Source organism: Petaurus breviceps, unplaced genomic scaffold (assembly GCF_028583685.1).
Source record: "Petaurus breviceps papuanus isolate PSGF00001 unplaced genomic scaffold, PetGlider_PUasm1.0 216, whole genome shotgun sequence".
NCBI classification, from domain to species: Eukaryota; Metazoa; Chordata; class Mammalia; order Diprotodontia; family Petauridae; genus Petaurus; species Petaurus breviceps.
Window position 1 is genome coordinate 9,083,970 of NW_027185867.1, and position 14,616 is coordinate 9,098,585.

The following is a 14,616-nucleotide window of genomic DNA, read 5'->3' on the forward strand; positions in this document are numbered from 1 at the left end:
CTATGATAAGAACTGTGACATGCAACTCTGATAAGAAGGGAAATAATGTAACGGGAAAAAATATTCAGATCAAATATCAAGAGTAAGCAGTGAATAGTGTCAGACTTGAAGTCAAAAGTCCAGAATCTGAATCTTACCTCAGAAAGAGCAAGTCATTTCACCTGTCTCAGACTTGTTATATTTATATGTAAAATGGGAGTAAGAATGTCTAATAGTGCATTAACACAAAAATAAAAACCCAAGAGACCTGCCTTAAAGAGATAAGTAGTTCGAAGGATAAGAACAAAGAATAAGGATAGGAACAAAAAGTTCTGAAAAGAACTATAATTATTAATAACCATATGAAAATAAGGGAAATGCAAATCAAAACAACTCCGAGGTTTGAACTCACATACAGAAAACTGGTGAAGATGACAAAATCATTGTTGGAGGAGCTGTGGAAACACACTGCTGGTGGAACTCTGAATTGGTCCAACCATGGAATTATGAAAGAAAAGAGACTAAACTGACCCAGAGAGCCTACTACTAGGTAGGCCAAGGAGTAAAAAACAGAAAGAATGTCCCCATATAAACAAAAAAAATTTTTTTTAAAGCAACTGGGGTTAAGTAACTTGCTCAAGGTTACACAGCCAGTTATTTCTGGGTGTGGTGCTAAGTATCTGAGCCCAGATTCGATCCCAGGTCTCCCAACTTTGGGGCCAGATCTCTTACTCACTGCGCCACCTGGCCACCCCTAAGCAATTGGGGTTAAGTAACTTGCTCAAGGTTACACGGCCAGGTGTAACAAAAATATTTTTAGCAACATTTTTTTGCAGTAGTAAAGAACTAGAAAGAAAGTAGATGTCCAATAACAAAACAAACTGTGGCACATAAAGGTAATGGGATACACAAAGGAAAAGAAATGACTAAACATTATTCCAGAGGACCAATATAGAATGCTACTGAATTCCTGACAGAGATGTGTGACGGACTCAAAATTCAAAATGATATATACATTTTTGGACAGAGCCAGAGTGAAAATCTGTTTTGCTTGACTATGTATCATATTTGTTATAAGGGTTTTATTTTTCTTTCTTACAATGGGTTGGGGGGGAAAGGCAAGAAGCACTGGGAAAAAGAGAAAATAAATGCTTGTTAACTGAAATAAAAATATACCTCTCTGCCTTTTTTGGAGGAATGGGAAGCACTAAGTATAGACCCTTGAACAGACTGTGTCAGTTGATATGTTGGTCCATTCTGTTTAACATATTGTTTATCCTCTCATATATTTTTCTTATAGTGGTTGGCTCTCTGAGTAGGGGATGGATATAATGGGAAATGAAAGTAATGTAAAAACAAAAGAGAGCAATAAAATCTTCCCAGTTGGGTGCTGGGAATCAATACTACTTACAAAAAAATCTCCAAGATGTAACTGGGTCTCACCTTGGTTACATGTTCCTCTTCCAGGTTTTCATCATCCTCTTCATAAGCTCTGAATAACAGAGGGAAAAAATATACACAAAAAGAGTGAAATATTCTTTCCTTGATAAAACCCAGGTTTGCCTAGATGGACATTAGAAAGGCCTAAGGAGGGAAAATGTAGGTGCAACTCTGCTTCAGAAGACAAAGTCAGCTGGCTAAGTACTGGGTGAAAGGAGGTAAAAATACACTTTATAATACAAAGGACCCATCAGGGAACAACTCTGTTCTGATTAAGAAGCACACCAAGGTAGACAAACTTCAATTTTTTTCACTAAATTTGACCTCCACACCTCAGCATTGGAAAAAAATGAAAATGAGAAAATACTGTGACACTTTGTACAAAGGTGTAGGGCATAATCTACCTCCTAAACTGGAAGTTAAAATATACTTAGGTTCAATTCTTTGGACCTTGAGAATAAACAACATTCCTATTCACTTTAGTTATCCCAATCAATGAGGAAGTAAAAACCCTCTCAATGTTTCCTCAGAGCACAACTGTATTCTTGGTATGTGGGATACAGAGACCCTAACCCAAACTGACTACTTGGAGAACTCTCAAAATGAAGGTAGAAAGATTTATTAGAATCTCACAAGAAGCAGGCAGTCCAGTCTCTGGGACAACACCCAGAGAGAGGAGGCCGAGGTACAGAAGCCAAAGCTGGGTTAAATACGCAAAGGTTACACGCCCCTCCCAAACATTAACCTAATTATTACTAATGAGGCTCTAATCTTATTACATAACATACATAATACATGAGGTCCACTACGCAAGCGCAGTAACAACCTCAGAATACTGTGCCCCCTTCAGTCTAACCTAGATACATCCTTATCTGGGCAAGGGTGCCCCAAGGCCACTGCCTGTTCCCTGATTGGTCAAATCCACCTGTGGCTGTCAGTTCCTTCCGTTCTACATCGTTTCATTTTAGTATTATCTAGGAGTTCTCTGGGAACTCAACTCCCTTCCAATGCTACTGCCTCAACTCCCCCAAGGACCAGGAACTCAACTTCCTCCCAAGGATACTAGGCTACTGCCTGTTACTTTTTATCAGTAGTCTTGTTCAGCAATTCTTGCAGTTCTGTAGAAACTTAACCCTTTGTTACCTTTCACACTACCATTCCTTTCCCCACACTCCCCAATCTAGAAACACCTCTAATTTGGTCTCAATAGTTAATCCAATCAATTGTATTAACACTCAATAGCTCTTACATTACCTTGAAATATACAATGACTTACATATATATGGGGAAACAATACTGAACTTGGTTACAAAATACAAGGAAGTAATAAGAATGTATATATGATATTCAGAATGGGAAAACTTCACTGTATGTCATTCCACACATTGGTCATTAAAAGAAAATTCTCTGACACAAGTAGTGGGTACACTGTACAGCATCAACATTGGGCTTGGGAGTCATAAACCCTGGCTCTGACAATTACTAGTCATGTGACTATAGCTTCAGTTTCTTCATCTCTAAAATGGGAATAACACTTCTACTATTAATGTCATAAAGCTGTTGTAAGGAAAGTACTCTGTATAAACTATAAAATCCTGTATAAGTATGAGCTATTAAGTAAAAATTCCTTTTATAATCACTTTAGATAGGAGTTAAACAAAGAACAGAATTAAAGAAATTAGCCTTAACCTCATAGCAATGATAAAATTGTTCAGGGCTAGTGAAAATGTAGCCATTTGTAAAACTGATGTCATAGACACTAATGGACTATTATTCTGGCTTTACCCAATAGTCTGGGACTCAAACCACACAGAAGACTCTATGAGCATTTATTAAGCACCAACCACTATGCAAAACTAGTCCCTGCTCTCCAAGATCTCACATGGCAGCCATATGAAGGACAAAATGGAGTGGGGAGACTGGAGGCAGGGAATCCACTGTAAGGCTTCTATAGTAGTATAAGTTGGTGATGATAAAGGCCTGAATGTGGCTGGTGGCTGTGTGAATAAAAAATGAGAGGATGCATTAGAGAGAAGTTTTAGAGAAACTACAAAATGTGGCAACTGACTGGATATGGAAGGAGGGGAGATGATGGAAGTCTCACTGACAGTGACAGTGAACTCTGTTTTGAACATGATGAGTTTGAAGTCTACAAATTCAACATGTTTAACAGGTAGTCAGTGAGAGCAGGACAAGAGTTCAGTAAAGAGACTACAGCTAGACAGATAGATCTGGGCATTATCTATGGAGAGATGGTAACTGAACCAATGAAAGCTGATGAGATCACCAAATGAGAAAGCATAGAAATAAAGAAAAGGCATATCATATTACAAAACATCAAGGATAAACTTGACCTATACGACTTAATATAATCCTACAGAGAAAATATGAACCTTTAAGAGATGAGAGGTCTTTCAAACATTCCTAATAAGATCAGAACTAAGCAAACAATGAAGTGCACACACAGAAGCCAAGAGAAACACAGAAAAGTAAATACATGACTAATTGGAAGAGACTAAATGTTGACTTAACTGCCTGAATCCTAATGTGAGTCATTTGAAATAAGGGATTGTCTTGCTTTTTTATACATTTCCCCAGTAGTCAGTGCAATGCTTTGCATATGATAAGCAATTAATAGTGCTTTTTATTCATAATTGGGGGAGAAGAGACAAATGTCCCTTTCATAACTCCAATGTTTTCAAGGGTCAGAGAGAGAGCTAAAGACTACCACAGGGCCTAAAGGTTTTTTTTTTTTCTCTTGGTTTTGCTGGTTTTAAGAAATGGAAGGAGGGAAAGAACACACTAGGGGAGAAAGGAGAAGGGGTTGAACCTACCCTCTCACAGAATGGGAGTAAACAAAAAAAAGACTATACAAGGAGGAAAGGGGAGAGGCAAGAGTCATATGAAATTCACTTTAATCTGAACTGGACAAAGGAGGGTTGAACATGCAGTGTTTGGTGTAGAAATATAGAAAACTCAACAGGAAAACATGAAGGGACAATGGTGGGGTTTGGGGGCGGGCAGAGAAGGGTATATAACAGGGATGTTTGAGCTGGAGCTAGACACAATGCAAATTTCTACCTCAGAGGTAGTGAAGAGAGAAGGGATAATGGCATGGGAACAGATTCAATTATAGATTGCTAATTTTATAATCACATTCCTTCTCCTTCACCACTTTCCTTCTTCTTTGTAAAGTATGTGGCAGGGAACAAAGAAAAGATGGATAAGAAAATAAACTGGAAGGAAATATAATTTTTTTTTTCTTCGAGACAGCATTGGTAGCTACTTGTCCCAATATCCATAAGAGTTGAAGAAGGAGCTAAAAGACAAAGGTCAGATGAGAGTTAAAAGAGCTGGGGCCCTATGAGTGCCTAGTTCCTATGAGTAACAAGTAATTGAAGGTGAGGGAACAGTATCTTACCCACTGACTGTTTTTTTCTCCTCATCACTGTCATATTCAGCAAGAACCAGCTCTTCTTCCCTGCCAAGTTCTTCCTCTGGCTGTGTACTCCCTGCTGCTGCTAGCATCTCCTTGCTGAGGCGTAACAGGCGCTCCATCTCTTCTTCTTCTTGTCTCTGCATCATAAGTATTAGAGGAAGGAACCTTCAGCAATAAGAGAGAAGTTCATTCTTCCACTAACTCAATCAGTCTTGGCATTTGGGGTTTGGTTTTAGCATTCTGGCTCTGGTTTTATTTTTTTTTTAGCTCTTTAAATTCTATTCTGCCTCTGGTATGGCTGGGTACCAAAGTCAAAATCTATGTGTCCCTTGAAACAGGTCCCATTATCCCACTGTGATGACTCTATATAGTCTCTGCTAGGAATACAGCAACACACCTGTGTGACATACAGAGGGAAGGACAACCTTCTAGCAGGGACAAAGGGAATCTATTGTTCTGAGGGCAAGTTTTAGCCACTAGTTGTCAAATACTGACAGATTTCTTTTCTTTTCTTTTTTTGCCTTTTAGAGAGGGGAAGGCAGGGCAATTGGGGTTAAGTGACTTGCCCAAGGTCACACAGCTAGTAAGTGTTAAGTGTCTGAGGCCCAATTTGAACTCAGGTCCTCCTGACTCCAGGGCCAGTGCCACCCCAAATACTGATAGATTTCTATTGAATGCCCACAAAGAGTTCCATCTAAGTCTTGTCAGGAGAAGGCAGTGTCTTTGATTGTAAACCACCCAGCAATTTAGACATGAGAAAGCAGCTGATATCTTGGCCACTCCCACTTAACAAAATATACAGTTCCCACAAGTCACAAGGTCAAAATCCTAGAGTTAAGCCATTTCAAGATGTTAAACTCACCATTCTTTTGGCTGCATATTTTAACTGTGAATTGTGGCACATCTGTTGGAGACGCTCCTCTCGCTTCTTCCTCTTGATCTGTTCATCCTGAAGAATAAGAAAAGTCTAACAGAAGCTCCTATAGAGTCTTACATTTGGCCTTTCTCTGTGAGCTTGTCATTGTCATCTTCACAAGAAGCTCTCTCTCCTCCTCTATCTCTTCGGATATATACTTGGAATTGCTAGACTGATATAACTCTTTCCTGAACCTCTCAAAGCTCTAGCTCTGCTATCCATGATAAGAACTACCAGCATTTGCTCTCCCCAACCATATCCTCTTAATTGATTTACTCCTTAATTAAGGTTATGGCCGATGAGTCACGCTGCCAAGGAAAATGGATAGATCATTTCCCAGATGGGGCACTATTAAAATCTTACCTGGAAAAAGACCATGTGCTACTATTCAGTGACAACTACCCTACAAATCACAGCAATGGAGAATTATAGTTAATTAATGGCAGAGGATGGGAGAGCTAAGAAGTATTATGAATTCAAAAAAGGATCAACTAAAACCTAGGTCTTGGAGCCAACAGACAAAACTAAAGACTAAGATGAAATCCTTTCTGGCCTAGAGTAATTCCATTCTAACGATACCTTCGTTAGTGTTCACTTTTCTTCCTATCCCCAAATTTCTTACCCTCAGTCTGTCTATCATATCCTTTTCTTCTTTCTTTTGCACAAACTGGGCAATCCAATCAGGGTCCCCAGCAGGCTTTGAGGTATCTGGAGCCCCCTGCCTAGTAGACACGTGAGGTGAAGATTCTTCCAAGTGATCTGGTAGGGAAATTCCTGTATCCAGAAGACGAGCTTCTTCTTGCTGCTTCTTCTGCTCAAAGTCACGGAGCCAAGAAAGGGCCCCACAAATGAGACTTAAGGATTTACCCTAAAGAGAGAAAAATTAAATTTTAGGAAGAGACGGCAAAACCCCCTTCCAGCTTTTCTCCCCTTTAATGAAGGCTTGAAAGTTCTAGTTGAAAGTTTTGTTACAAAATATTTTTAGTAGCCTATAAAGTCCAATCTTTCTTATATGCATCCCAGCATCATTAACAATGCTGAAAAAAGCATAAGAATTCTAGACAAAGATTCTCAGTGCTATGATTCACAAATCTGAATTTCATCCAAGATCATGCTTGCCCAAAGAATAAATTTTTTACTTCATGGGCCTGTGCCCATGTTCACAGCTGTAAGAGTGAAAAAAGAAACAGAGGCAAACAACTTTGCCTAAACTCAAACTATGAAAACCACTGGAAAATACAGTTATCAAAACAGAGGGGTATTCTGTCACAGAAGACACTAACTGATATTTCATGTTATAGTCCTTTGGTTTTTTATTTTTATTTTGATAATCAAAATGAAAGAGCAAATAGAAGAATCAAGCAATTCTTTCTCCAAGCTTCAATAGCCATATTCCCTCCCAGATTCCTTCTTAGTCCTTTTAAGTTCATACTTACGGTGCCAGTTGGACTCTCAAATATTCCAATCTTTCCAGCCTCCAAAACACGGTATAGTTCTGCCATGAAGTCCTTCTGGATAGAGTAAGGAGTGTAGGGGAAAGGGAAATGTATGTTTCCTTCCTGGATCTGATCTGCCATATTCCTTAAAAAGATAAGTCATTACTTGGAGTTAATTTCGCATGAAATAAGAAAAAGGCAATGATCTATAGAGCAGTCCCTAAGGGTAGCTTCCTTATAGACTACCTAACTCTACTTACAATGTAAAATTTTTGAAGTCTCAGGCAATGCTTGGTAAAACTCTCATGGTGGCAAAATTCTGAAGTAGGGTGAGAAGAACAACTAGTGGAGACAAACAGGCAGATGAAAGAAGTCTTGTGGGAAAAGCTGCTGGCATTCCACATACATCTGCTGATGACCACTGTGATAACATGCAGCCAAGGGCAGACCCTAAAAAGAAGGCTCTTTGATGATTTCAATGCTACCTGAGTAACACCTACCTTGAAGGGTTATTAGAAGAAGCATTTTAGATAACATAAAGGGCTTCTGGGTCACATGAGCAGCAAGATGGTAAATTAAACATTTTCTCTGATCTTTGTTACATTTTTGAGCCAACTTGGTATTGACAGACTTCAGTTTTAAAGATTTTATTTTTGTCTTGGGAGTTAACATGTAATAACTTAAGATATGGATTTAGGAATCTGAAGGCTTACAGTGGCCAGTGCTGTTCTAGGTTTTGAGTGAACTATCACAGATCACACTGATTGTCTGGAGCTCCAGAATATGATAATTCTTAACTTCTAGTGTTAGATTTTTCCGCTAGGATGTGGTTAAATTATAAAAGAAAGATATTGAATGAAATTTTTTGGAAAATCCTTTTAGGTACTTAGTAAGTATTGAGGATAAATGTTTTTATTTATTGTTAAATGATATTGGAAAAAAAAAAAAGAACTGTATCCTGTCCTAAACTGTGATTAGTGAAATATGCTGTATGAAGCAAAATCCCTCGGTACTGTAATTTGATTTGCTCTGAATGAAGTAAGGTATAACTATTATTATTAATCCAGTATTCTACCATTCAGGGGAAATGCCATGAATCACACAAAGGAAGTGTTATCTGAGAAAGATTACTGGAGGATCTAAATAACTGAGGTTAAGAAGAAGGCCTTATAAAACTAATCGCAGGATCCTCATGAATCAGTTTCCACACCATTCTATTTCTTTTCTGAACAAGAAACTTTCTCATCTGGTTAATCCTATGCCTGGCTATGATAACCTGTGAATAATATGGCATTCTGTTGTATGATGATTGTTTTAAAAGGTTTTTATGACTTTTACTTGAAATTAGAGCTAAGGGAATTATATCTATGATAAATCAGTCTGTGCTTAAAAGCTCCATTCTGAAGAAAGTCGCACTATTGTTACAACTATATCTTTCCTTCCTTTCATAGCAAATCTTGACAACTATTAAAGGTGAACTATAAAGTTTTTTTTTTAATAATGAATCTTGTTATAATACTCACACATCTCTGAATAACTATAATGGAATGCAAGTATAAAGGACATTACTGTTTTTATTTTTACTCTGAATTTGTGGCCCCTATTTGTTTCAACTTCCTAATCTATGCAACTAAGAGAATCAGCTTTTAGGCTTGCCATCCCCTTACTAATAGTTTAAATAGATAGACAGACAGACAGACAGATATACATATATACATAGATGTATATTCATGTAAAAGATTAGGTCCTTAAAGTATTTCATTCTTTCTGAATGATCTGAGGATAATATATATCATCGGGGGGGGAGGGGAAGGGAGAGAGAAATATGATAAAAAAACATAATGTGCTAAAGATATAAAAATCTTAATTTTTAAATAACATAGTAAACTTCCCTTTAGGGAAGCAACAAGATTAGTCTGTTTCCCTGTGAGAATTAGAATGTATGCAACTGGCTTCCAAATGTTGTTTGTTTTTTTAATTAAGAACAACAAAAGGCAAAGTAAAGATGATAGTTCTAAATTACATATTTTGTCCTGGAGGTAATAGGGAACTACTACATAGGAGAACAGAATTTCTTTCAGGTGCATTTAAATATTCCCAAATGCCTAGCCATACAAATGCCTAAATACACAGACCAGGATATATTTTAGTAATTGTCTTTGGGTGTGTTCAAATAATTGTTTATAAAGTCTCAAGGCAGACCGAAGTTTTCACATATAGAATTGTTTTAATTGGATATCAACAAACTTTTAAGTCATGATTTTTTGGAAAATGAAAAGATAAAGAGGAAATAAAAGCTACCCATTTCCTTCACAAAACAACTTAAACTACTGTACCTGGAGGTACATACGATATACATACATACAATAGGGAAAGAGAAGAGAAATACTTGTGGACAGAAGTATTTCTGGTCCAGGACAACCAGAAATAGAGCTCCTTGTCAAACCACAAAATATTGGTCAATGAAAACTTTAAAGCGTTCACTTAACACTCCAGAAAAACAAATGAATACTATCATTCTTTATAAACGATATATTTTTATGGTTTTATAAACCAAAACTAAAAATCTAACAACTTACACATCTAAGAAGCTTACATGGACAGTAAATACAGAATAGCATTTTCTATTACTTAGTATAAACTTGTTCTTGCCCTAAGCAAGGGACTAACAATCACTTGACCTTCCTTTAGCACATGTGGCTATACTTCATACAAAATCACTGAATACAAATTCATTAAAAACAACAGGTATGGGGCAGCTAGGTGGCTCAGTGAGTAAAGCACCTGCCCCAGAGTCGGGAGGACCTGAGTTCAGTTCCAGCCTTGGCCACTTAACACACACACACACACACACACACACACACACACACACACACAACACTAGCTGTGTGACCCTGGGCAAGTTACTTAACCCCGACTGCCCGGCAAAAAAAAAACAAAAACAGGTTTTTACACTCATACAATCCTAAAGCAATTAGCTTTAGAAAAAACGTATCTAATTTGAATCTCATACATTAAATGAATAGGAAGAGAAGGAGCAGGAACAACCCCTATAAAGGGTAATGCTGGAACTACCATATTAAATGTAACATGCCTTTATTACAAGCTGCACATAATAGAAATTTACAATCATATACAATTTTTTTGTTCTTTGAGGAAATCATAATGTTTATTGATATTTATCAAATTCAGAATAAAAAAACTTTAAAAGACAGCTTAAGGGTAGCAATGTGACTTGAGGGATAGAGTACCAGCCCTGCAGTCAGGAGGACCTGAGTTCAAATCTAGCCTCAGATACTTACTAGCTATATGAACCTGGGCAAGACAGTTAAGCCTGACTGCCTACAAAAAACAACAACAAAAGCAGCTTAAACTCTACCTTCTACAGGCAGCCTTTCCTGGTCCCCTTTGCTTCCCTTTCTTATGATAGCCTTATACCTATTTCCTCTGAATGTATCTTATATAAACTTATTTATATATGTAATTTCCCCCATTAAAGTGTAAGCTCTTAGACAGCAAGAACCATTTCCAACTTTTCTTAGTGTTTACCAGTGCCTTGTCACACATAAGATGTTCTTTAAAAATGGTTGTGGATTGAAATGAAAAAATGATTGTTGAAGAAATCAATACCTAGCCAAAGCAGAAATGTGTGCTAAAGGAGAGACAGGAAGGCAGTATGTACTAGGCAGTCCCTGGCCTTAGGACCCCAGAAATAGCAGGTCCCCCCAGATCATGAACCCTGCTTCCAGGGTTCTCTCTCTCTCTACTACAATCCACTCTCTTACAGCTATAGTCCAGAGGAACACCTCTATATCCCCTTCAGTAACTACTGAAGGTAGTTAAACTTCAGGAAGCCTTTCCTACTTACCCCAGTTGTTAGTCTGTAGGTACTGCAGTAGCCACCTCAGTGAGCACAACTAAATAAGATCCAGAAAATAAAGTTTTCAAATTTAGAAATATACATGACTTTTTCAGTGGGACATGATAGTAAAGAAAATGCATCACCATCCGTCTTGCTAGTATACCTAAGGTCCACTCAGTCTTTCCATCTTTACAGTGGCCTGGAACATAAGAAGTACTTAATACATGCTTGCTGACTGACTACCCTACAGCTGAACTCTCCTTTTTGTGCTGTTTCTCCCATTAGAAAGTGAGCTCTTTGACAGCTGGGAGTAACTTGACTTTCTATCTGTATCCCTAGCACTTAGCACAACATGGAACCAACTGTAAATACAATAAATAATTTTTCATTAATTCTCCTTTTTTAAAAGCAGTACTATGCAGATACCCCAAGAAATGGAAGGAAAGGGACCATATGCACAAAAATATTTGTTGAGTGCACACTAACAGGGGAAAGGCTATACTACATAAACATGGTAGAATATTATTTTACCGTAAGACATGACAAATTCTGAGGAACCCAGGTAGATTTGTATGTATTGATGGAGAGTGAAATACTCAGAAGCAGAACGATTTACAAGATGACGACAATAATGTAAATGAAAACAACTATAAATGTCTGTAATGTAAAATCAAAACACACCAATAAAACTTAAAAAAAAAAATAGAATAGTTTAGTAGAGTGGATTTAGGTCAAATAAAGGATAACAGAAGAGGGGTGGAAGAAAAAAAAAGGAGGAAAGAAATTCCAAAATCACCTCATTTACTTTTCTGACAGGGTAGTAAATCAGGGGAATGTTTTGAGGCTAGAATGCTGAGGATTTAGCAAAGCACTTAACTCTTTCATGTCAAGCCTGTCGTTAGGATGGAGATTTCTGGGCTAAACAGGAGTACCTTTTAGGTGGAATTGGAGGATCTTGTTCTTGGCCCTGTACTGTTTAATATTTTTAATCAATGCCTTAGATGGAGCCATAAATGGTATACTTGTCAAATCTCAAGATGACACAAAGCTAGAAGGCATTGCTAAACAAGTTGAAGGGTAGTGTCAAGGTCTTCTTAGGTTCTGGCAGAAGCCTAAAGTTTCATGTCTAATCTAGTAAGATGAAATTCAGTTAGGATAAGTGTAAAGTTCTATCCTTGAATTTTAAAAATCACCTCCAAAACAAATGATGGGCATGCATGAATAAGAAATAGCTCCTGTAAAACAGATAATAAGCACTGATTAAGCACCTAAGTCAGGCCCTTTGCAAAGACAAAATCCTTGTTCTCAAGGAGCTCAGATCCTGCCAGGAGGCTACAACATATCCATAAATAAGCAATTTAAAAATGCATATCAAGTAAAGCATATATTGGGAGCAATCGAAGACTAACAACGGGAGTAACTAGGAAAGGCTTCCTGAAGCTTAAGCCTTGGTGGAAACTAAGGGTTTCAAAGGAGCAGAGTCTGCAATGGCAGAGGTAGCAGCTGGAACAATCGTACAGAGGGATTGCAACGTCCATTCAGCTTGGAAAGAGTCAGACTGTGAAGGGCTTCAAAAGGCCAAAGACAAGAACGTGCGTTTTAACCGAATCACTGCGGTCTGGGGAGCCCTGGTGCGGCACGGGGAATGCCGAGTCTTTACGGGTATCAACCTGGCAGCGTGACCGGGGCAGGATTAACAACGGGCATCCATACACCGTTCTGTGATGAAGGGACTTCCGTTTGACGCTGAGAGGCTCTGGGTTCTACCACTGAGCATATAAGGCTAAATGAGAATGTGTATTTCTGTAACTCCGTGCTCACCTCAAAAAAGGGAGGGGCCCCCAAAACTGAGCACTTATTTGGCGTTTTTAAGGTCTCCTCACAACTGCCCACAACCGCGTTATTCTACCCAATTTTCAGAAAGTCACCTGAAGGCGCAATGTGTGACTTGCCCGAGGTCACGTGGCTGGTAAAGTTACTGGGGTCTCTCATGACTCCAGATCCAGCACAATCCACTACGGCACCTATGACTTTGGGCAAGTTAATTCCCGAGTCCTCTGGGCCTCAATCTTTCCATCTGCGAAAAACTAGATGTCTCCATAATTAGTCAAAGCGAACTGCGCTATTCCAAAACTCGGGATCTACACCCTCTACGAAGGGTCGCTCTTTCGGCCCCCTCATCCGGGTCTTCCGCCCGGCCCCCTCATCCGGGTCTGCCACACGACCCTTCTTGTCCCCGCCCACTTCCGCCAATGCGGGTGAAAGGCTTCGTTTTCTTCTTAGTCCCACTCCACCCACGCTCTTTTTCGATTCCGAGCCTCAACTTTGGTCGGTGCTCGCCTAGCTTTCTCCCTTTCCGCTGAAGCCGGTGCCTGCATCAGCCAAGCTTACCTCGTTTTGAAACCGCCGCTTCCCTCGGATAGCGCCGGCCTCAGGCGGGACGTAACTACGTCCTCACGTACGCACGAACGCCTCCACGGCGGAGCTAATCCCCACCGCGAAAGGAGAGGCGGCTAAAGAGCGGGTACGCCGCCCCCACCCTCGTGTGTTTCCAGGACTTTGCGCATGCGCGTACTGCTCATGCTTATTCTGACAGAGAAGTACTTAAGAACACGCGAATGCTGCTTTTACGCAGATTTCTGATCCCACGTTTTTAAAAATAGTATTTTATTTTTCCCAATTACATGTAAGGACAAATTCTAATGTTCATTTTGTAAAAGTTTTGAGTTCCCTCCTCCACCTCTCCCCCCCTAAGATGATAAACCATTAGATGTTATATACGTGCAATCATATAAAACATTTCCACATTAATCATGTCGTGAAAGAAACAGGGTGAAAGGGGGAAAAATAAAGTGAAAATAGTATGCTTTGATTGCATTCACACTCCATAGTTCTTCCTCTGGATGTGGATAGCATTTTCCATCACGAGCCTTTTGGAACTGCCTTGGAACATTGTAATTGATGAGAAAACTTTCTAAAATTATTCATGGTTGATCGTCTCACAATGTTGACTGTTACCGCGTACAATACTCTCCTGGTTCTGCTCACTTGACTCTGCATCAACCTTACTACCTCTTAATATAGAAAAAGTATAACTGATAAGGCAGGAAATGTTAGTTTGATGTTCAGGATAAGAAGCTGGGGTGGGGGGAGGTCCTGTTTTTTTATTTTTTCATCCAGGCAATCAGTCATTCACTTATTCGTCTTTGTTTCTTTGCTTAGCCACTAAAGGTTTCTGGGAATTTGGCAGTTAAGAGTTACAGAACTCTTACGGAATTAAGGAGAGAATGGGTAGTAAGAGAAAGGAGGTCCTGAGTCCAGCTAGTCATTGGACAAATGTAGCAGCGAAAGGAAGATTAAGACAAAAATGTTCATGTTTGAAGAAAAGTGAAAAAAGACAATTAAGTCTCCTGCTTGAGATGTAAAACTTTGAACTGTTCCTGGTTGGGAAGTTACATACAAATATCTTCCCTCCTTCCATCCTTCCTCCCCACCGCCAATAAAAACTGTGAGATGAATGCCACCTTGTCTCAAAATGGAAAGA

General features: G+C 39.0%; 1 protein-coding gene across 9 annotated transcripts in view; it reads right to left on the minus strand.

The window, feature by feature from the left end:
• The window catches only part of DDX11 (DEAD/H-box helicase 11), a 76,805-nt gene extending 63,191 nt beyond the window's left edge, over positions 1–13,614 (minus strand). For 5 of the 9 annotated variants that reach the window (XM_069094376.1, XM_069094375.1, XM_069094374.1 and 2 more), the window contains exons 1-6: positions 13,464–13,614; positions 7,211–7,355; positions 6,397–6,642; positions 5,721–5,807; positions 4,841–4,995; positions 1,423–1,471 (exon numbers count right to left, since the gene is read on the minus strand). In XM_069094376.1, coding sequence (XP_068950477.1) covers positions 1,423–1,471; positions 4,841–4,995; positions 5,721–5,807; positions 6,397–6,642; positions 7,211–7,351 — 678 coding nt within the window. In that variant the 5' untranslated portion in view covers positions 7,352–7,355; positions 13,464–13,614. Of the gene's footprint in view, positions 1–1,422; positions 1,472–4,840; positions 5,024–5,720; positions 5,808–6,396; positions 6,643–7,210; positions 7,356–13,000; positions 13,430–13,463 lie in introns of those variants that run through there. The other 4 variants (XM_069094369.1, XM_069094370.1, XM_069094377.1 and 1 more) reach the window with 4 other exon arrangements.
• Positions 13,615–14,616: the final 1,002 nt, after the last annotated feature.